Below are 23,467 nucleotides of genomic sequence, written 5' to 3' on the forward strand. Positions count from 1 at the left end.
GTTAAGAAGCTGATAGTTGATGATTGCTTTACAACGGTTGGAGACCTAGCCTTCCTAGATTGTAGACTACATCACATAAAAAAGGTTGTTTACACTAGAAATGATGGCACAGAAATACTTTCTGTCAATAATATTAATTCGCAACTGATTTCTGTTTGGGTTGGGGATGATATGTTTCTAAATGACTTTGTTAACGTTTTGGAATATGAATAGATCATGAATAAACAAAGGCATCTAAAAATATGTGTATTAATTACGTTCTTTGATGATGAATTTCTGCGTCCATAAGGAATTGCAGCTTACGGCGTTATCCTTAACCCTGAACCTAGGCGTCTTTAAGACGTCTTAAACATCTTAATGTTAGACCGGACTGAAGAACATCTTGGAACGAGAAAGAATGAAGACCTCTAAGTTGGTCTACAAGGGCAACCGATATTAGATGTCATCTGTAACACTGAACATAGCCGTCTTTAAGACGTCTAAACGTCTTAATGTTAGACCGGACTGAAGAACCTCTTGGAAAGAGAAAGAATGAAGACCTCTAAGTTGGTCTACAAGGGCAACCGATATTAGATGTCATCTGTAACACTGAACCTAGGCGTCTTTAAGACGTCTAAACGTCTTAATGTTAGACCGGACTGAAGAACCTCTTGGAAAGAGAAAGAATGAAGACCTCTAAGTTGGTCTACAAGGGCAACCGATATTAGATGTCATCTGTAACACTGAACATAGGCGTCTTTAAGACGTCTAAACGTCTTAATGTTAGACCGGACTGAAGAACCTCTTGGAAAGAGAAAGAATGAAGACCTCTAAGTTGGTCTACAAGGGCAACCGATATTAGATGTCATCTTTAACACTGAACATAGGCGTCTTTAAGACGTCTTAAACATCTTAATGTTAGACCGGACTGAAGAACCTCTTGGAAAAAGAAAGAATGAAGACCTCTAAGTTGGTCTGTAATGTAGGGAATCCAGAATTGCACTTGGCTTAGACCATGCAAAGACGTATCATAAGCCTTAAATGGATCTTAAATTAAGAACATCTTACAACTAAAGCTAAGTAGAGGTCTTTAAAACAAACCTTCGATCATCCCTATTTTTAACTTAGACCAATCAAGAACAAAATAAGACTTCTTTTAGTGTTTAAAGTGCAAGAATAGACCTTGTTTAGACCGATTTATTTTCGTAAGGGGAGTGTTGACGGAACCAATTTTCTTCAGTCATTTTTTCGACACTCTTTCCGAACTATTCGTGTCTAGGCACTGTAATTATTTAGGTCTAACTCTTCCTTTTCAAAATATTGTGGAAACGTTTTCAGTAAATCCCTCAAAATATCCTTTTACCTCAAAAGACCTTTGTGCTAAACGATTGATTTTCCGTTGTATTGAGTCGTTTAACCTTGCAGCTTGCGTCGTGAATAATGAATATTTCTATTGTTTGTTTTCTTCCCCTTGATTGTTTGCAAAGTATTCCTGCCGCGATAAACAACAACATTTCCCAAAGTCTCCTGGAAAAAGTGCCCATGAATAACAAGCAGCCTGGTGTGTATTGTTTTAGTTATTTTCAAATATTTAGAAGACTACCGGATATAAATATTACCATAAATTTATCATGCCTCTAAGTAGAGATATGGCTGCTACTCCTATGGTAAAAGCGTTTGTCCGGCTCCCTTTAATGAAACCCTATACTCTTTCCGTATCATTTATCACCTCAACTTCAATACAAAATAGCACTGCGCCTAGCCTAGCGTTTCTTTTATCCCTTTGACTGAAACCTCCTCTATCTCACGAGAGAGAGAGAGAGAGAGAGGGGGATTTTGTGGTTGCTTAAGTAAAATTCGTTCCCCTCAATGCCTGCCTATATGAAACGTAAAAATCTTCTTTATTCCATTGGATGATTTTTTATCATGTGACCCATTTAGTAATCGTCTCGACCGTTTGGTGGCTGCACCGCGACAGGAATTTCAAAATTTTCTCTCTCTTTGGATCTTAGCGCTATACGATTACGAGTTCTGACGTCACAGTAGCCTGCGGAAGATGCCCAGTTGCAACCCATATTTGTGTACTTAGAGGCATGATAAACTTATGATATTACCCAAGTCTGGGGTTATTTGGTCAGTTTCTGAAGTGCTGTTTAGGGTAAAACAGATGGAGCGAACGTCTTATAAACAGGTATCGGTTGACAGGAAAGGGAGCTAACAGTTCTGACCCTGAAACGTCACACCCTTCTATCTCTTACTGGAGTTTCATCCCCCCTAACGGTTGGAAACAGTATTCTACGCGCAAAAATTCCAACCAGAGAGGGGCTGCGTGACGTCAGACTATCTCTTCCCCCTAGCCAGTTGTTAGCTCCCTATTGTTTATGTTGCACTGTCAGGAACGACGGTAATTGGTTTGCTCCGTCTGGTAATGTTTGTTGACTGACTATAGCGAGATTAGGTCTTACACTAGCTGTTTCACCGTACGCAGCGCATCATTTGGTACGAGGGTTTAGCCCACTTCAAGGAGGGCTATGAATTTCTGTTAGTGAATATACCATGGATGAAGGATGCGCGTGAAAAACATTCGACGCTCTACAGGATGTGCAACTCCCTACATTAAAAAGTAGACAAGTCGATACTAGCGCCGCCTGGCTACCAGCGCTGGAAACCCTCGCGGGAAAAATAAAAAATACTGGACATAAGAAAAAAACCCACTGTTTTGCTTCTAGCAGACGACGCTAAGGAAAAAAACGACAGTAGCGCGTGTTTTTTTCTCGTGTCCAGTATTTTTTATTTTTCCCGCGAGGGTTTCCAGCGCTGGTAGCCAGGCGGCGCTAGTATTGAGTTGTCTACTTTTTAGTATAGGGAGTTGCACATCCTGTTGAGCGTCGAATGTTTTTCACGCGCATCCTTCATCCATGAATATACGTCGTTTACCAGGCAAATTCCAAGGGGGCTGCCATTGCGTCTTAGTAGTTTTTGCTACCGCCATCTAGCGTCGAAGTAAAGCGTAAAATTCGGTATTTTTGTCTCTTTAAACGTCGGTGCTTAAAGCCATCTAGCGTTCAAAAGCAGGAAGTTCAAAACCATCGTCTGAAATCCTTTGGCGCGGTGAATCCGGTGATTTGAACATATTTTTTAATTCTCATTGGTAATTAGTATGTTTTGAAAAATAAAAATGGCAAGCTGGGGTAGAACATGTTCCGTTCTTGGCTGTAAAAGTAGTGATAGAGATTTAAGGGAGTGGAGATCGCGCGTTTGCAAACTTCATTCGGGACCTGACAAAGGGTTAACTCTGTGTCATAAAGATTGTTGTTGTCCGCGGCCATTTTTAAAATACGGAATAAAATCGAAGTACAGAATTGGCTCACTAGATGGCGCTTATCAAAAACTACTAACAGTTAAGAAGTGGGAGGTAACCTCGTACATAATTACTCAGTGTCTCCGTGGAAGAGCCAGATATATATTTTAATATAAATTCAGCTCCCAAGGGCTCCGCATGCATAAATGGAACTGTTTTCCCACCAAGTTTCTTTTTGACATGGATATATCGCCGATAGAGGGCGCTGGGTTTCGAATGACAATTGTTTGCCTGAAGTGTTTTAGCCATGGAGTTGAGAAAATTACCACTAGAGTGGCCTTTCATCCGCTAGGCTATAAGACCCAATTAGCTATATCATGCGCTTGTGGCGCCATCCCGGTGCAACCAAGGGAACTAAAAGAAAAGGCGGGAAATTTGACTGATTTCAAGAATACATGTTTTTATACATTTCTTATCTAGGATTCGAGATGGCGACACCATCGCGTGATAAACTTGGTAGCTGCAAAGAGGGGGAGTTGAAGCTATAGGTTTTGGCGATGGTTTTAGAAAGTGTGGACCGTTTCGGCAAAAGTTCATTGATAATAAAAAAAAGTATACTTCGTTCACAGTTCTCAGTCTTTGGTTGTAGACGCCATGTTAAATGAAACGCAAATGACCCTCCTCTCAAGCTCTACGCGAACCAACTATTCCGATAATAGGCTTTTGGGGGTGGAAGGTTTTTAAAAAATAGTACTCTATGGTGGCGATCCAAACGTTAATACTTGGTATCTGTTACTACATGAGCCTACTCACGCATGTGCCATGTACACAAACGCAGAGGGGTCGACACTATTTTGAGAGGTAAAGAGGCTTTTGGTAAATCAAATATGTTAATCGAAATGTATCATATTAAAAACTCTGTGATCTAAACAGCCAAAGTCTGATCCTTCGATCAAGTATACTTGTTGTTTTTATCATGACACATTTCTTTTTGAATTTCATACACCTGAGTAGTCCGGATTTCTCCCTTTTCTTCTATGTGTGATGCTATTTTGTAAACTTCTTTTCATTTCTTTGATGAAATTTTGTTTCGGTTTTGTGTAGAAAGTTTCAAGGAAAAACATTCCAACAAGTCCGTCCACACCTCTGGTCGAGATGAAAGGACTGTACAACATCACATTGAAACTGGAGATAAACGGTTAAAATGTGGTGAGTGTGACTTTGAATGTATAAAGAGGAGAAGTTTCACCATGCATCAACGCGTTCACAGTGATAAAAAGCCGTTCAAATGTGATCAGTGTGCCTTTCGTTGTACTCTGAAGAGGCATTTCACCACACACCAACGTGGTCACCGTCACAGTGAGGAAAAGTTGTTCAAATGCGATCAGTGTGACTTTGCAAGCACGCTGAATAATTTGATCAGGCATGAACTCATTCACAGTGTTGAAAAACCTTTCAAGTGTGATCAGTGTGACTTTAAATCTACACAGAAGAGATTTTTGACCGCACATCAACGCATTCATAGCGGCAAAAAACCCTTCAAATGTGATCAGTGTAACTTTGAATATACACATAAGATGAATTTGATCACACATCAACGCTTTCACGGTGTTGAACAGATGTTCAAATGTGATCAGTGTGACTTTCGTTGTACTCAGAAGACAAATTTGACCACTCACCAACGTGTTCACAGTGGTGAAAAGCCGTTCAAATGTGAACAGTGTGACTTTCAATATACACATAAGATGAATTTGACCACACACCAACGTGTTCACAGTGGTGAAAAGCCGTTCAAATGTGAACAGTGTGACTTTGAAGCTACACAGAGTAGAATTTTGATCATGCATCAACGCACTCACCGTTTAGAAAAACCCTTCAAATGTGATCAGTGTGACTTTGAATGTACACAGAAGAGAAATTTCACCACACATCAACGAATTCACAGTGGTGAAAAGCACTTCAAATGTGATGGGTGTGACGTAGGATTAACTAAGTGTCATTTGATCAGACGTCAACGCAATCGCAGTGGTGTTGTAAAACCATTCAAATGTGATCAGTGTCGCTTTCGATACACGAAGAAGAGTAATTTGAAAAGACATCAACAAATTCACAGTGGTGTAAAGCCATTCAAATGTGATCAGTGTCGCTTTCGATACACGAAGAAGAGTAATTTGATAAGACATCAACAAATTCACAGTGGTGTAAAGCCATTCAAAGGTGATCAGTGCGTCTATGCTAGAGTCCGACGCCGCCGATAGTACGCCGGCGCGCCGCCACATTTCTAGTTTTTAACCCCGCCGCCGCCGTACGTACTTTTAATCAGCGCGCCGCCCCGCCGCGACGCCGAAATATCACCGGCGTACGCCGGCGTGCCAACCAGTCTTGGAAATAGCACAGGTCCAAAACCAGTTTATTAATTGCTCGGACCAGTTTTTTTTATTCTAAATCCGGGGGTTACAGGTCCTTGGGATCACTTTATTAATTGAGAACTTTTAAGAAAATTGAGGAGGGACCAGTTTAAAAATTCTAGTCATTATAAATTTGTACTCCACGGATCTAGACTCCTAGCCTTGACTGGTGCTCATTTCTGCCTTCCTTGCTACAACCACAGCCCACTGGATCACTATTTGGCTTCCCACGCCAATGTTTTTCCTATGTAAAAGCGCGTGTTGGTAATTTTGGGCTTTATGGCTTGAAAAATCGAAGGAGCCATAGGCCGGCTATGGGAGGAACACAGTTATTTAGCCTGAATGTTGAAACTACTGGTTCAAATCTCTGAAAATTTTAAAGAGATGTGCAAAACAACGTTTGCTATTATTTAGAAATTTTCATACCATTTACTTTTATAGTTTTTTATAAATATTAAAACGAAAATTAGCCCTAATTAAAGGGCTTGGTCTTCGAACGGTTTAAAAGTTTTATGTGGTTTCACTTGATCGAATCTCTTGAAATTTTAGTGAGAGGCATATTGAAGGGTTCAAACGAACCATTCACTTCCAAAAAGTTGAATAAAATTTTGTTTGTGCATAATCCTACAACCTATTTAGTCGCTTAGGAAAATTTTAGGAAAAGAACTATTCGTTTCAAAATTTTGAAATATTGCACGATAATTTAACACCTTTCAATATGCCTCTCACTAAAATTTCAAGAGATTCGAACCAGTGAAGCTGAAGGAAACAAATTTAGACTGTTTGAGACTAAGCCATTAAATTATGGTTAATTTTCGTTTTAATGTTCTTACAAAAAGCTAGGAAAGAGAAACATTTTAAACTTCGCACAAAAAATACCAAACATTATTTTGCAAATCACATTAAAATTTCAAGAGATTTCAGCCAGTATTTTCGAACATGGACTGATGTTGTGAACACCACCACTTCACAACTGAGAACTGCATACGTCATTAATCACTCTTTGTTAACTTACACGCCTCTAACGCCGCCGCCGCCAATAAAATTGTATGCAGCGCCGCCGCCGGTTTATAGAACGGCGCGCCGGCGGCGCGCCGTCGCCAATATGCCTAAACTGTGCAAACGCCGCCGCCGACAACTTTTTAGCGGCGTCGGACTCTAGTTTCCATTACTTCAGTGAACCAATTTAAGAGTCATTTAAAATTATTCCTCAATATATAAATTTAAATTTCGCCCCAATTTAAGAGTCATTTAAAATTATTCCTAAATATATAAATTTAAATTTCGCCCCAATTTAAGAGTCATTTAAAATTATTCCTAAATATATAAATTTAAACTTCGCCCCACTTTCCTGTTATTATATTTCATATTGTTTAATTTGTTTAATTTAATTTTAATTAATGTTACTTTTGTATGATATTCCCTATGGCTTGTATTGTATGTATTGTATTTTCAAAACGTTTCGGAGCTGTAAGACCTTTTCTTTGGTCCTAGCTCGACAATAAAAACGGAGCAAAAAAAAAAAAAACGCGGGTTTAATACAGCTTTGCCTGTCTTGGTTAGGTGGTTTGAGCCGTAACAGACGTGATCGCATAGAATATGCACATTCTTAAAGCCGCTAGATAACGTCCCATTGTAGACACCCCTCCAAACGTCGCAACATCAATGGTGATAAAGGTTTCGATTCAGTTTCGGTAAAGTTATCTATTAGCCTTTCTATATTAGTCGTTGGAAAAATTGCGAAAATCATCTTTAACACGGCGTAACCTATTACGCAGACAATTAGCATCTTATATTTTTCTTTCAAAGTGGAATACAAAGCCACGTTTGCGGAGAATAACTGGTCTTTCAATTTGGAGATGGTATAGAAGATTTTCTTCCGTTTGGAGACGGTAATATGTTAAATTCCACTGGTGACGAAGAACTATTGTTCAACAAACATAGAAGTATAAGCGAAATAATATCGCAAAAGTGCCAGCTTTATAAACAGGATGTATATGATAGAGATAAAAATGCATGACTTAATTGGTTAAAAATTCAACCACCTTTGTTTGTTGTTTCATGACGAAGTTTCTCTTCAGTGTGACAAAATAAAAAAGTATCTTAATTGGTTTGTTTAGGGCGTGCTCTTTAAGGCGTGTTCTTTTTAATAACTTTCAAAAACATGAGCTAAATATATATTTGTACGTACTGAAGGAAAAAAATTAGAGCACACCCTTCTGCACTAATATTCATTAAATCTAATTAACATGGTAAGAAAATTTCGCACCATCTCTAGACCTTAATCCTGATTTGCTTTCGATCTAAAATTATTTCTTTTTCATTCGAGAGAACGTATAAAATAATTAAAACTTAGAATTGGAATCATATATAAATTTACAATAGTAATGATTGTATGAATTCATAAAGACACTCTACGAGTACGAAGGCAATAACAGAGGGCTCTAGTATCATCTAAGAGATTTGGAGAATAGAATAGAGAAAAATTCCAGCTCAGATTTTTGAAACTCTACTATGAAGAGTTAAGTTCTAAACTAGTTCCATATGAACAACTTGCAACACAGGAAAGGCTGCGTGATATCGTGCTTCTTTTGTGTTTATTTGAAAAGAGCCTAGTTTCTATGTTAGTTTATTATTAACCACGATGCTCAAAGCGTAAGGATTAAATTGAAGATAAACGACGGCGTAAGTGACCACCACCCCCAATAAAGTCAAAATTAAACGTCTGTTAACTTCAAAACATCCCCCAGCTCTCATTTCCAAACGATAAGATTCCAGTTGGGTTAAAAACATTTGCATCTCGGCGCCATACCCATTAGAAATCGCGTCATTTAACGAATCAACCGCGACCATGACGCAGTTTCTGGACTCTTCCTTGATCTTTGACCCCATAATAATCAAAACGAGCGCGTGGTAGAGTCCGACGCCGCTAAAAAGTTGTCGGCGGCGGCGTTTGCACAGTTTAGGCATATTGGCGACGGCGCGCCGCCGGCGCGCCGTTCTATAAACCGGCGGCGGCGCTGCATACAATTTTATTGGCGGCGGCGGCGTTAGAGGCGTGTAAGTTAACAAAGAGTGATTAATGACGTATGCAGTTCTCAGTTGTGAAGTGGTGGTGTTCACAACATCAGTCCATGTTCGAAAATACTGGCTGAAATCTCTTGAAATTTTAATGTGATTTGCAAAATAATGTTTGGTATTTTTTGTGCGAAGTTTAAAATGTTTCTCTTTCCTAGCTTTTTGTAAGAACATTAAAACGAAAATTAACCATAATTTAATGGCTTAGTCTCAAACAGTCTAAATTTGTTTCCTTCAGCTTCACTGGTTCGAATCTCTTGAAATTTTAGTGAGAGGCATATTGAAAGGTGTTAAATTATCGTGCAATATTTCAAAATTTTGAAACGAATAGTTCTTTTCCTAAAATTTTCCTAAGCGACTAAATAGGTTGTAGGATTATGCACAAACAAAATTTTATTCAACTTTTTGGAAGTGAATGGTTCGTTTGAACCCTTCAATATGCCTCTCACTAAAATTTCAAGAGATTCGATCAAGTGAAACCACATAAAACTTTTAAACCGTTCGAAGACCAAGCCCTTTAATTAGGGCTAATTTTCGTTTTAATATTTATAAAAAACTATAAAAGTAAATGGTATGAAAATTTCTAAATAATAGCAAACGTTGTTTTGCACATCTCTTTAAAATTTTCAGAGATTTGAACCAGTAGTTTCAACATTCAGGCTAAATAACTGTGTTCCTCCCATAGCCGGCCTATGGCTCCTTCGATTTTTCAAGCCATAAAGCCCAAAATTACCAACACGCGCTTTTACATAGGAAAAACATTGGCGTGGGAAGCCAAATAGTGATCCAGTGGGCTGTGGTTGTAGCAAGGAAGGCAGAAATGAGCACCAGTCAAGGCTAGGAGTCTAGATCCGTGGAGTACAAATTTATAATGACTAGAATTTTTAAACTGGTCCCTCCTCAATTTTCTTAAAAGTTCTCAATTAATAAAGTGATCCCAAGGACCTGTAACCCCCGGATTTAGAATAAAAAAAACTGGTCCGAGCAATTAATAAACTGGTTTTGGACCTGTGCTATTTCCAAGACTGGTTGGCACGCCGGCGTACGCCGGTGATATTTCGGCGTCGCGGCGGGGCGGCGCGCTGATTAAAAGTACGTACGGCGGCGGCGGGGTTAAAAACTAGAAATGTGGCGGCGCGCCGGCGTACTATCGGCGGCGTCGGACTCTAGCGCGTGGATAATATCTTCACCGTAAACTACGAAACAGTAGACCGTAGATAGTCGATCGTATTTCAATGCATACAGGTAATATATGACGGTCGTACCGTTCAAGCAAAGCGCAACAGCTGATGTCGCCATAAAAACAAAAATTACAAAATCAAAGCTTTCATTGATGCTATAAACACTTTTCGAAACCTTTCGAAGTACACTTCGAGTCGATTCCAATTGAAAATGGCACTGATGTTGGTGTTTAAAATCAATTTTTCGAATAGAATTTCCAACTTCTTTTAAAAGTGTTTCGGTCATTTTCACAGACATTACATAGGGTATTGAAACTAATAGACCAATTGTTAGCCAAATTATTGGATAAACTATGGCGTAAGTGCCAAGTAGTACATTGCGAATACTCGGAGGTACGCTGGAAACGTCACAACCGAAACAAAATGATGTCAGCAGTTGGATAGTAAGATTATTATAACTGCCAAGATCCAAAACATACTTCATCTTTGGTAATTCGAAAGCGCACAATATTGTCGTAGTTACAACGTAAAGAAAAACGAGTATCATTAACATAGACAGTCGATGCTTCAATGCGTAAAAAGCAACGGGATTCACACTTAGTAATTGATTTTTCAAATTCTGCATGTTTGTTAAAATTTTCTTCCGTTTGGTCAGAAGGATGTAAAGGTAAAATACACTTTTAATCAAGCTTACGAGGAACCCGTACTGCTCCCGTAAAACAGTCTGGTGCGTGAATAGGTTTCGTAACACAACAGCCAAAAAGTACTGGGAGAAAATAACTGAAATTACAATCCAAAATTTTGTTAAAAACACGAGACATTTTCGCGCGACTCGTTCCATTGCGAGCGTCAATATTAGAACTAAATGTTATTTTAACAGTACCGTTTCATTGGGTGTGGTCCGTTAATGATTTTTGAAATTCATCAATAAATATGCCTCATTATTCTTTAGTTACGATGAAGATTGTCGTGTCAATTGTAAATATAAAAACATCATAACAAAGAAACTCAAAACAATAGACCTTTCAGTATTTTAAATACGCAACCAACTTTTAAATTGAATTTTCTGGTGAAGAATGGCAAGTACACGGAGTTCAGTGCAAAAGTAAAAGTTTCTGTATTGCCACGTTACGATTGAGTTATGACGCTATTGAGTGTCGTATACACTTTCAATACCACAATTTCGGTCTCTAGTGTCTAATTTTGTCCTCAATATTTGGTTACGTGAAAATTTGTAATTTTTTTTTTTAATTTTCGTTTTCTGTATGGTTCTCTTTATTGTTTGTCTAGTGTTGTCCCGGTAACCACCACATAAAGGCTTGCCTCTGTGGTTGCCATCGAATTATTTTTGCGAAATAAAAATGATTATATTCTGTAAAGATGAACTCTACTGTATGAAAATTTCCTGAGGGGCCTGCAGAACTCCCTACCTCTTCAAAGGAATTATGGTTAAAACAAGTTGGGAAAACCAAAATATTACCTCTCCGTGTCGAGAAGATTATATAAACTTAAGTATCCAATGAAAACGTCGACCTTTTTGCCCTCATCCTTTCCCGCGCTTTGCGCTTCCGCATTTCATCCTTACTCTCAACATTATCTTCCTCCATTTTACATACAAAAATCAAATACTCACAAAAAGAAGCGGCAAAAACCTGCTGGCTCTTTACAACCACTTAATTTGACTTAATATCCAATTTCAACAACAATAATACACCGGTAGTTTAATTGACAACCTACTAGCATAGAAATTCTCATTAAGAATGGCTCTCGCGGATTAAAAAGGGCAATTTTCAACTAGGTGGGCGTTATCTCATTAGATTTGAAAAATATCATTTGTTTTTTTTTCCCCAATGCCTAACCGTTTGGATTTTTTTAAAGCAATCTTAGCACCAAAAAATATTTTTTGATACAAAATAAATGTTTTATATTCTTATTAAGAATAAAACAAGAGGATAAAAAAGGTCTGTCCTCTCGTAATTTTTTAAGCTTTTATCATGATTACTCTATACAACAGTAACAAGGAGTATAAACCGATAAGTGGAAGCAGTATTTTTTCCGAAACAATCTCGCTTATGTTTATCCTCTCTAGACTTCGCTAAAAACGTATTACTCCTACGTAAAATATTAATAGACAGGCAAGGATTCATACCATTAAAGAAGGAGCGCAATATTATCCATATTTTCATTTCATATACAGAGAAAAGAAATTATTATGTTTCTGAGAGGAGCTTCCCATTTTTGTTGTTGTTTTGAAAAATATATCGCAATGCACGCGCCTTGATAGATATAGGAGGCAATGAATGAAATATATCACAATACACGGGCCTTGATAAATATAGGAGGCAATGATAATCTCTCTCTTTGCACGAGAGGTTTATCTTTAATATTTAAATAAATAAAATTATTTTTAATTATTTTAATCTTCAATAATTAACATTAATAATAGTTAAATCGTTTAAAATAAAGTTATACCTATTATCACCTCAAACTTTGCTAATATTGACGTTTAAAGTGAAGGGTACCCCTCTTGCCCGCTTTCTTCAAATTTTGGGGTATATACGATTCGTTTCCATTACAATAGTAAGGAAAAAGCGCAATTGCGAAAACCTTTGGTGGCGATCCCACCTTAGGGAGGCTAGACGTTTCTCGTAACCCTAGCTGATCGCCGCGTATATCCTAAAACCAAACGATGATAATGGAGTAGAAGCCAATGATACAGATTTGTGTCTATGTGGAATAGACGGAAGACCAGTGGATGGTGGTGTTAGAAGCCAGTGTAAGTGCAGACTGGTGTCAATGTGGGATTGACAAAAAACAGAAGATGGTGGTGATTGGAAGCCAGTATGTACAGACTGGTGTCCAAGTCGAATGGACGAAGACCAGAAGATGGTGGGGATTAGAAGCCAGTAAGAACAGACTGGTGTCCGTGTGGGATGGACAAAGACCAGAAGATGGTGGTGTGAGAACTCAAGTAGAGGAGCCATTTCCGTGACTGTGAAAGCAGTTCGGAAATGGCGAACACGTTTGCTCCGATACGCAAACTGCGAACGCGGTCACGTGGGTGTAACAACGGACAGACAGACACACAGACAGACAGACAGACAGACAGACACGGCCGTTACAGAACCTCTCCTGGACTACGTCACACGGAGAGGTAAAAATGCGAGGACGAGAAAGTGCGCCTACAAAAAAGGTAGAAGGGAACTGAATTTGAACGAAAACTTAGGCCTAATTAAAGGGATTGCAAAGAAGGCATCGGTGCCATCGGTGGGTGGGTAAAAATTATTTGAAATACGTGACAGACATCACGTGATGCCAAGATACAAAGGCCCCTCATAGAGTGGAACTGGACATCTAGTCCTTGTTTTTCACGAGATTGCAGCGCCAATTCCCTGAAGTGCTTGTTTTCGAAATAAAACGAACTAAGCTTCTTCGAACCACGCCTCTTCTTGGTCACGTTACTCTGACGTATTTCAAATAATTTTACCCAGCCGCCGATGAATTCTTTTCAGTCCCTTTAAGATGTGATTGAAACTCGAGCTAAAATTCACAGCGATTAAGATCATTTTTGTGCCCTAATTATTGAAAACCTACAACGCAAACAATCAATTTTCCAGAACTATTATTAAAAACCTACTAATATTCATCTAAAAATAACAATTTATTCATTGTGTTCATTCGACATACGGAAATGTTGGACGTAAATCAGTACACGTATAAAGAGGAATATGATCCTGTCGTATGTAGTCCTGAAGTTACTGTATTCGACGACGTAAGGTAACTTTAATCAGAAGTGAGATGAGACTAGAACTGAGCTAACCAAATTCTTCACTTGGCGAAAGTGAATATTCTTGATGAGACACCAACGTTTGGCCCTCTGGTAGCGGTTTCTGAATTTTCCATCCAAAACGAGAGACGCTCGCGTTGGTAGACGGTCGAACTAGATTCAAGCATCCGCGTAGGGGAAAGGGGTAGGAAATTATTTTGGAAGTCGACCAATTTTTTTCTCTCTAGTGTAGGCGCGATGAAAGCGGCATAAAATCCTCAAATTTGTTCACTAGTGCCAGGATCTACTTCCAATGCTAGAGCTTTTTACTTCTAGTCTCATCTTACTTCTGCTTTAATTAAAATTATCTTCTTACTGAAAAAAGTAATGAATATTAAATGGTTGAACAAATAATTATAGAGCTTTAATTCTTGTGTGGGAAGTAGAATGAGTCCAAGTTACGAGGCACAAAAATTAAATTCACATACCGCAAAAAAACAACTAAATTTTTAAACATTTTAGTTATTTACAAACCAGGAATAAAATCATATTAGAGATTGGGCATATTTTCGCTCCCTTGTTTTCATTCAAAACTTTTCGCATATTTTGTGATCTTTCTGTGATTTTATATATGTTTAGGCGGTTTGGCTTTATCTACTTTTATTATCAATAAACGTTTCCATATAGTAATATTTCGGAAGAATATGAAACCATGACCATGTTAACCCCTTTGTCGTACCGAAACAACATTGAAATTTTAAACTTTCTCGTATGGTGAGTAGGAATATCTAGTATTTTTGTCCATTCTTTTACAAATTCACCATTCCCTTAATCCATGTGTTTTCTGCGTTTCGTGTTACGATAAATGTAGCTTCTTCTCTCAAGCTGCAGCATAGCAACAGTGAACAGATTAAAATGTAAATGTGTTGATGTTTGATCAAATTACTCTTCTGCTTACATGCAAAGTCACAATGATCACATTTGAATGGTTTTTCACCACTGTGAACTCGTTGATGTCTGATTAAATTACCCTTTTCCTTGCATCCAGTCACACGATCACATTTAAAGGGTTCTTCACCAATCTGATCAGATTACTCTTTCTCGTGCATCCCAAGTGTGAATGAATTGATGTCTCTTCAAATCACTCCTGTCCGTGCACCCAAAGTCACACTGATCACATTTTAACGGCTTCTCACCATTGTGAATGCGTTGATGTTTCGTCAAAGTCATCTTCGACCTACATTCAAAGTCACACTGACCACATTTGAACAGTCTTTCACCACTGTGAATGCGTTTATGTTTGACTAACTTAGACTTTTCGTTGCTGGCATACTTTGCCCAAGCCTAAAAAACAAAACGATGAGTTTTTTCCAGTTGACTAAAGCTCGGATATTTTATTTTTCTATATAATTTTAAAGACAATCCGTATTTTCTACTCTTTAGAATTTAATTCAATCTCCTGATTTTACTGGTAATGGATTTATTTCCTATAAATTAATTGAAATAAAAAATTACTTATCTCAGATTTTTCAACAACAATTCCATTTTCGTAAAATTTTATCATGAAAAATCTGAGATAAGTAATTTTTTATTTCAATTCATTTATAGGAAATAAATCCATTACCAGTAAAATCAGGAGATTGAATTAAATTCTAAAGAGTAGTAAAATGCGGATTGTCTTTAAAATTATATAGAAAAATAAAATATCCGAGCTTCAGTCAACTGGAAAAAACTCTTATCGTTTTGTTTTTTAGGCTTGGGCAAACCAAGTATTTTTTTTATATAATATAGTAAAGATTTGACACGAACCATTTTGAAAAGAATGGAAAATTCATGATTCAAAATTTTTGGGCAAATGTAATTTTGGTGAAAAAAACGAAGATAAGTATTTTTTTAAATAATTGATGTGTTATAATCATGTCTTTAAACTGAAAAAATTTAATATCTGTTACTTCGGTCATTCCATTTTTTTCTCTTATCATTTACTTTTTCTAGTCTTTGTCCACAAAGACATTTTTTTAATATTTAACTGAACCCCCTCCGATTTAATTTTTAAACTGGTCCAGGCAATTTTTAAACTGGTCATTTTCCCTGTGCCACCGCCTTATCTCCCACGCTCCCGTTCGCCCTATTCGAACTGGGGGGAGATGGTGGGACGGCATAAACCTTAGGTGCCGCCTGGTTATAGTAGCAATGGGATAGTAGTACGTGACACCCTCCCAAGTCCTACCGCTGTTCTGGTAGCCATATTAGGTGGTCTCAGCTTCATTCCTGCTTTAATCTTTGTGAAATCGTGAAATCACGAAATCTTTCTCGTAATCATTGGCAAAATCACGAAATCTTTATCGTAATCATTGGCAAAATCGCGAAATCCCGTACGTTTTTTGGGAATGTCGGACCTCTGAGATGGGGCGCTCTACTTCTAAGACTTCTGAGAAATGGTCTTTGCTTAATAACCTACTTTTTTGGCTTCTCTTAGGGCGCTGTATTTCTAGATATCTAGTGATATGTCTAACACAAGACTTCTCACGGCGCTCTGTTTCTAGATATCTTTTTGATATGTCTAATACAAGGTCTCTTAATGGGCTCTAATACATTCAAAAGGCTCCCGAAGAGCCAAAAACATAATATTAAAGACATTTCAACATATATAGATCTTTCAATCTTAATACAAGCAAGGGTTATATGATTCATTTCAGCTCATATGAAAGAAATAGCGAATGTTGCCCCATGAATTGACTATATTTTTCAGAATGTTCCAAGGTAAGGTAACTTACTTCAATTGAAATTACCTTCTGAAAATTGATTTAATTTAAACACGATTAATGAATTTTAATATTAGTTAGAATGTTTAATTCTTGAACAACATTTTCTTTCTACAAATGAGAAACTCAAACAATTAAAATTATCTTACAGTAAAATCAGCATATTAAGTAAAATATTTACATTATTTCAAAAAGCAGTATTAACGTATAATGAATAATGGACATTCCACTATTACTACTTGATACCTTCATTTTGAAAAATTTTTAATATTTACAACGATCACATTTGAAGGGTTTTTCTCCACCGTGAATGTATGTCTGTCGTGCAATCGAATTTCAATGGTATTTCACCGCTGTGAATGCGAACATATCCTATAAAATAACTCTTATATTTACTAGCAAATTCACAACAGTCACGTACGTCTGAAGGGTTTTTCTCTATTATGAAGGGTATTATGTGTGATCAAAACGAACTTTCATGCGCTAGTAAAGTCACAATGAGCACATTTAAAGGGCTTTCCCCCACTTTGAACGCGTTGATGCCTGATGAAAGTACTCTTGCCAGTGCACCTAAAGTCTTACTGATGGCATTTGAAGGGTTTTCCACCATTATGTACGCGTTGTTGATGTATGGTCAAACTAGGCTTTTGTACGCTGGAAAAGTCACACTTATCACATTTGAAGGGTTTTTCACCACTGTGAATGCGTTGATGTCTGATAAAACTACTCTTGACAGCGCAACCAAAATCACACTGATCACATTGGAAAGGTTTTTCTACACAGTGAACGCGTTGATGTGTGATCAATCCGGACTTCTGCGCGCTAGCGTAGTCACACTGATCACATTGGAAAGGTTTTTCTCCACTGTGAACGCGTTGATGTGTGACCAATCCGGACTTCTGCGCGCTAGCGTAGTCACACTGATCACATTGGAAAGGTTTTTCTCCACAGTGAACGCGTTGATGTGTGATCAATCCGGACTTCTGCGCGCTAGGTTCCAAAAACTAGCTTGCCCAACTTCATACCATCACCACTGACTAATAAGGCTTTGAAAATTTGCCGTAAAACTTTTTGGGGCTTCGGTTCTAGCTCATCAGCGTTTGGTTCAATGAACTTTGCACCCAGCGAGTGACTTGTGGGAGACTTTCAGTATTTCATTAAAAATAAAATCAACACACCAGGCTGCTTGCGGTTCCTGGCCTCAGTAGGGAGTCCTTCCGAGCTATACAAATAAATTGTGATAAATAGTCCATGGAAACAATAAAATGAATACACCTTTTTTTCTCTCGCAATACCTTTCCTTTTGAGATTGAGGTTGTTGCTGTTCCGCAACTGGAAGGGATAATGCTTGGCTATCTGGCTCTGAATCATAATCAACTGGTTCAACTTTCACTGATACATCGTTAGCCTTTTGAATTGCTCCATTTTTCTCCTAATTTGTTAGACAATTAACAATGATTAAAGAATATTGCTAATATCTAACCTCATAGGTTACCTTCAGATCTTTGACTTTGTTTTTCAATTCTTCTCTGACCTTATTGAGCAGGTCAATTTTCTCTCGTTGTTCATTAATAGTTAATTCATTTCCCATTCGCTCTTTTCTCACGTTTGAAATTAAAACGTCAAACTGAAAAATTCAAATAAGATTCCATTACTACAGCTGATTTCCATGGGACCTTCAGGCAGAATGCCTTTTAAAGAGACAAGCAAGAAAGACGAGAAACCAATGACGTCAAAGAACATTAATGGTCCTCATTTTTAATGAATCTTTAAACAAGGGACCATTATCCTCTAAACCTTCAGCCAATCAGAGGGGAATTTATCATTGGCCATTTAAAAAAGTTCATTGTTCATGAGTCATTGAGAGGCTGCAGGAAATGTTATTTTTAATCATGTATCTCATAAACCCTTCATAAGGAACGGAAAAACTGGGTGCTTTCACTCAAGCAAGGCGAAATGGCCCCTAGGTTCGTTTTTTGCCATTAGCTGCGCTACCAGCACAGATTTCCTCATAATGCGGGAACTATTTTATCAATTATTACCTTGTTCCTCAGTTTCTTCATTTTGTCATCTTTGCTTAAGTAACAATCTTCCTTATCCATTTCCTAAATCAATTTTGCAATTTTAAACTTCATAGTAGAACGAGAAATAGTTCAAAAATATCGCAAATACCTCTCCGAGAACAACTCTTTGAGAATTGACCAAATTCATATAGGCTTTGCGTAAAGACTGTTTGTGAAAACACATTTCTTTCCTAAAATTAAACTTTGAATGAAGACATGTTTCGAAACATGGAACATTTTTCGAAGAACAAGCAAATTAAGGAATGGAGAAAAATGTTAATATTTTAAACTACTAAGAGTTTACAGTGTTGCCAGGACCTTTGTGAGACAAAGACGCTCAAGGCTGAAATGCTTGATTAGTGGGAGAGTGTAGTTACAAAATCCGATTCAATTGATGTATATTAAAACTGATCTGGATAGTGTCCGACATGAAAATTGAAAAGTTTTCGTGATTTCTGTTCAATTTAGCTGTTTTGGGCATTTGATTAGTCATAAAAACGAGGACTACTGCGCCGCTATTGGTTTAGAGTGATTGGTTGAATTCTCACAGGCTGAGAGACGTAAGGGTAAGGTGGGGCATAGTGCGCTCTATCACGAGCTTATCAGGTTCGAATTAGCAGAAGCTACTAAACCAATGGCGGCGTAATAGTCCTAATTTTTATGATTAATTAAATGCTAATTATTTTGTAATAAGAGATCTTTTTTTAATTTTTTTCTTTTGTATTAAGGTAAAATGTTGTTTTCCGACTTTTTCCTTCAAAAATGAATCAAGAAAAGGTTTGGGTTGTACTGTAGATATATTATTTTACACAAAGTCAAAATTAATAGTTAAATACCAATTATGTGAAAATGTGTCAAATTGGTTCATTTTATACTCCCCAAATATTTCTAAATCTTGAGTTAATTGAAAAAAGACTGTCACTATTTGGGGCGCCTAATTCTAACTGCAAATTAAGGGGTCTGCCTTTATACGCATGAAATGTCTTCCAGTTCTCGTGAAATCAGAATCAGAGAGTAAATTACAAATGGCGAAAAAATTTAAATGAATTCCGAAATAACACAATTATTTTGTAATAAGAGATTATAATTTTTTTTTCATAAATTTCCGTTTTATATTTAGAAAAAGGCCCTCGAAAAGGCCGTTCTTATAAGGTATAATGGGACATATTTCAGAATAGCTCCTGGTAGTCGTTCACTTTTCTTTCTATGTTTATTATATGTAAAATTGGATGAAAAAAATTATGGTGCAAAAATTTTTCGGCGCAAATGATTATTTAAAAAGTTACAACCGTTTAAGTCTTTGGCTTACGCAAAGGCTTAGAGGTCACGAATTAAGATCTCTGCAGACGAAAATAACCAATTAATTAGCTGCCACCTTTTCCAAAATATTCTCCTATTAATTAGCTGCCACCTTTTCCAAAATATTTATATATTAGGCTTGGTTAGGTTATTTTCGGTTTGGTTTTGGTATTTTCGGTTTGGTTTTGGTATTTTCGTCTGCAGAGATTTTAATTCATGACTCCTATACGTGTATGCAAGAGCCTATAGTTTAAAAAGAGTCTGCCTCTCTGCGGTTAGTGCGCGCCATGAAAACTAACAACATCTCCCTTAGTGCCTACCCCCCCTTGAGCTGAGGGCCATAGCACATTGAAAAATGCGTTATTGGGCCGCGAAAAGTAGTTCTGCTAGTATACTTAGATTTTTGGTCTTTGGAAGTTATGGTGTTTGGAAAGTCAAAATTTAAAAAATTTTGCTAAGCCTCGGTATTCCACGGGTATTCCAAGCGAAAATTGCTTATGGTTCGTGGCCGTTGTGAAAGTAGGCGCGCGCGGCGCGCACTCATAACAAGCGCGTCGCTTACGCGAAGCCTGGCCTTTTCATAGGGATGGGTACCGGCTAAGGGCTTGCTCAAGTTCAGGCCGTTGTGAAAAGAAGGTGTGCCGGCGCGGTTTTTCCAGCTGTCGCAAAACTTAAGCTAAGGATTATTTTACCGGGAAAGGAGAGAGTTTTTCGCCGGAGTGATAGGAGATTTGCCGGCTTGTGAAAAAGTAGACAGGTGTGCTGGGAGTGTATGAGATAGGGGTGCTAGTATAGGAAGAGGTTGTGAAAGAAAAGACAGGTGTGATGGGATAGTACAAGAACGACTTGAAGCGTAAAATAAGCGAGAAATATTAGTTTTTGGTTCCTTTACTTTGAAAAATGAGTTTGAACGATTCAAATTTGGCGTTTGAGTGTGCCTTTTCCTAAGCCTTGGCACGCCGCCTTGAGTCGACGGGGAAACGAGTCCCTCCCGTACCGGTTGTGAAAAGAAGGTGTGCCGGCGCGGTCGCGGATTTCCAGCTACCGCAGCCTACCGCAAAACTTACGCTAAGCTTCGGTCTTTCTAGGAATATGATGTTTTTTTTAGGATTTTAGTAAAATAAATTCGTTCCTTCATGTTTCTGTTGATTTCATTAAAATAAGTGTGTACCGGCTGTGTTAAACTAACTAGGCTCTTGGTGTATGGTCCTTTTTCCACTTATAATTAGTGCTGTGCGAGTACTCGATAAGACTCGAGTACTCGGCTCGATACTCGATAAGACTCGAGTACTCGGCTCGATACTCGATAAGACTCGAGTACTCGGCTCGATACTCGATAAGAGATTTTCTGAGACTCGAAAAACTTTCGAGTATCAACCCAAGGCTCGATAAATACTCGAACCTGCTTTTGGGAAGCCTTCAACTCTGAAAATAGGATGTAATAGCTATAAAAATCTACAAGAAAGTCACCATTATTGCTTAACAGACGCACATTAGTGCTCATTGGGTAGTTTAGATCATAATGCCAGTGCAATGTAGTAGGGTAGTAGCTCCTAGCTGGTAAAATAGAGGAAGTAAAAGTAATGAAATACAGTTAAAGGCGCGTTTACAATTACTATATTATTAATTTATTTTTTTTTAAGTATAGGTTAGTAATTTTCCTTTGGAATTTTGCGCGAAGTATGATAATTGCTACAATTGACTTCGGTGAGGAACGAGATTCCGAAGATGATATTAATGGGGAATTAAGTTCTTTAAATTTAATGGGAAGAAGACTAATACCGTCTGGAAATTAATGGAAGTAGTTTTCGATGATCAAAATTACACCAAATGTCTATTATGAGAGCAATAAATTAACAGAGAGTGTGAAAAAACTAGAAAATCAATTCCCAATTACTCGATAAATACTCGAAACAAATTTTCCAACTACTCGATACTCGATTCGAGTACTCGAGACTCGGCTCGATACTCGATAAGGGAAAATGTCAATACTCGAGACTCGACTCGAAACCAAAAATTCAAGGCTCGCACAGCCCTACTTATAATTGCTTTTTTAGCCAATGACATGGATCCCTAAGCCTTTGCGCATGCGCACGCCAAAGAATTAAACGCTTGTAACTTTTTAAATAATCATTTGCGCCGAAAAAGTTTTGCGCCATAATTTTTTTCATCCAATATTACACATAATAGAGCTATCTCAGAAGCCTTAGTGTGACGTCACCCATGCTATTTGCCCATAGAACCAAAGCGGTACCAAACATGGCCGCCCATTGCCAAAGCTAAGCCCGTGACGTTTCACCTAGGCACTGACGTCACAACTGAGATAGCTCTATAAACATAAAAACAAAAGTGATCTGCTACCAGAAGCTATTCTGTAAAATTGCCGGTTTAATGTTATGTTACCCGGCCTTTTCCTTTAAATATGAGAGGCTAATAAAACTTCACTAGCCCATCTGGAACAGGTAGAGGATTATGAGCCATAGCCATGTAGTTTCGTAAAATTATGTGGTCCTGAGTTAATGTTTGAATATCGCTAGCCGGAAGACACAAAAACCTCTGGCAAGTTATTCCACGCAATGATTACACCCCATCAAAAAATAAATATTTCGCCGCGTCATTTCAAGAATGGGGAAGGTGTATCTTATGGATGGCTGTTCCATGTGTTATAATTGTTGACGCTGTATGGGGAGCTAGCAGTTCTGAACCTGAATCGTCACACCCTTTATCTCTCACTGGAGTTTCATGCCCCCTAACGGTTGGAAACAGTATTCTACGCGCAAAAATGCCAACCAGAGAGGGGCTGCATGACGTCAGACTATCTCTTCCCCCTAGCCAGTTGTTAGCTCCCTATTTAAAAAATATATATGGTCTGGACTGCGTAGTGTAGTATTTTCAATAAAAACAACAAGTCTGGATAAAGGGGAGAGTCCTTAAGAGAGATTGCTTCTTTGGGACATTCTTCAAGTTCAAGAAATATTTTCATTACTTACCAGCTTAAAGGTTTCATCATCACAACACAAGCTTTCATAGCATCCATCCTACTACTAAACCAAATTAAATTAATCATTCAAGACTCCGCAAGTCTTATAACGTCTGAGGAATCTTTTCCTTGTTATTTGTTCTTCTTGCCGAACGAGTTTCTTATTTCTTTTAGGCAAACACTATTTTACCCCGAAATTATTTTTTGCCGAACTTTTGCCGAATTACCCCAAATTCTAAAATAGTAGAAATCTCCCATGCGTCGTCTGCTAAAACATCCTAAATGACTTCTGGCTTCGCCTTCGGCTTTTCGGGGTAAATTAGTGACCGTTTCGGCACTTTTCGGCACAAAAGAGTGGGGTAAAATATAAAATACAGCCCCCACACTAAAAGTCGCAATTAAATCAAGCAATCATTCAAATCCATACACTAAAAGTCGCAATTAAATCAAGCAATCATTCAAATCCATTTCAGAAACTAAATAAGCTTAACTAAACTACCCTCTCTCGCCCCAACGACTATTAATTTCAACTTAAAGAAGTTTAATTAACGTAAAATTCGACCAAAAACGTACATTTTTGGGACAAAAATTAAAATAACTTTTAATTAAACTACATAATTAAGATTAAAACTAAGCTATAAGGTGGT

At 37.8% G+C, this 23,467-nt stretch overlaps 3 protein-coding genes and 1 long non-coding RNA gene across 6 annotated transcripts; 1 reads left to right on the forward strand and 3 right to left on the reverse strand.

Moving 5' to 3' along the window:
- Positions 1–1,197: 1,197 nt before the first annotated feature.
- Positions 1,198–6,850, forward strand: LOC149621044 (uncharacterized). Its single transcript, XM_089854685.1, has 4 exons — positions 1,198–1,540; positions 4,385–5,520; positions 5,566–5,639; positions 6,604–6,850. The coding sequence occupies exons 1-4, from the start codon at positions 1,420–1,422 to the stop codon at positions 6,848–6,850; spliced, it is 1,578 nt and encodes a 525-aa protein (XP_089710811.1). The 5' UTR covers positions 1,198–1,419.
- A 6,739-nt stretch (positions 6,851–13,589) lies between these two features.
- Positions 13,590–15,035, reverse strand: LOC149621045 (uncharacterized). The gene is made up of 2 exons (XR_016375335.1): positions 14,672–15,035; positions 13,590–14,598 (listed from the first exon to the last, which is right to left on the reverse strand). It is a non-coding gene; the product is annotated as an uncharacterized LOC149621045 (long non-coding RNA).
- A 1,500-nt stretch (positions 15,036–16,535) lies between these two features.
- On the reverse strand, positions 16,536–17,482 carry LOC149621046 (uncharacterized; the record flags this gene model as incomplete). Its single annotated transcript, XM_089854052.1, has 1 exon — positions 16,536–17,482. A coding segment is annotated over one exon (426 nt), but the record flags the coding sequence as incomplete, so codon positions are not given.
- Positions 17,479–22,987, reverse strand: LOC149621047 (uncharacterized). 3 transcript variants are annotated; one of them, XM_089854051.1, is made up of 7 exons: positions 22,831–22,987; positions 18,860–18,953; positions 18,651–18,732; positions 18,521–18,583; positions 17,974–18,105; positions 17,774–17,910; positions 17,479–17,700 (listed from the first exon to the last, which is right to left on the reverse strand). In XM_089854051.1, exons 3-7 carry the CDS (start codon positions 18,723–18,725, stop codon positions 17,625–17,627), a joined length of 483 nt encoding a protein of 160 aa, XP_089710177.1. In that variant the 5' UTR covers positions 18,726–18,732; positions 18,860–18,953; positions 22,831–22,987; the 3' UTR covers positions 17,479–17,624. The 3 variants fall into 3 exon arrangements, with proteins under 3 accessions (XP_089710177.1, XP_089710176.1, XP_089710175.1); XM_089854050.1 differs by having other exon boundaries at positions 18,860–19,009; XM_089854049.1 differs by lacking the exon at positions 18,860–18,953.
- Between the last annotated feature and the right edge of the window lie 480 nt (positions 22,988–23,467).

Source organism: Phalangium opilio, unplaced genomic scaffold (genome assembly GCF_054372755.1).
Source record: "Phalangium opilio isolate 3A_F unplaced genomic scaffold, DU_Popi_V2 ptg000209l_1, whole genome shotgun sequence".
Classification (NCBI taxonomy): Eukaryota; Metazoa; Arthropoda; class Arachnida; order Opiliones; family Phalangiidae; genus Phalangium; species Phalangium opilio.

Bases quoted from the DNA above. Each gene is read 5' to 3' on its own strand.
- LOC149621047 (XM_089854049.1), bottom strand. From the start codon at position 22,907: ATGATTAATTTAATTTGGTTTAGTAGTAGGATGGATGCTATGAAAGCT. The intron at 17,911-17,973 runs GTAACCTATGAG...CTAACAAATTAG, and splicing joins ACAAAGTCAAAGATCTGAAG to GAGAAAAATGGAGCAATTCA. The intron at 17,701-17,773 runs GTATTGCGAGAG...TTATTTGTATAG, and splicing joins CCTCAATCTCAAAAGGAAAG to CTCGGAAGGACTCCCTACTG.
- LOC149621044 (XM_089854685.1), top strand. From the start codon at position 1,420: ATGAATATTTCTATTGTTTGTTTTCTTCCCCTTGATTGTTTGCAAAGT. The intron at 5,521-5,565 runs GTCCGACGCCGC...CCACATTTCTAG, and splicing joins ATCAGTGCGTCTATGCTAGA to TTTTTAACCCCGCCGCCGCC. The intron at 5,640-6,603 runs GTACGCCGGCGT...TAAAATTTCAAG, and splicing joins GACGCCGAAATATCACCGGC to AGATTTCAGCCAGTATTTTC.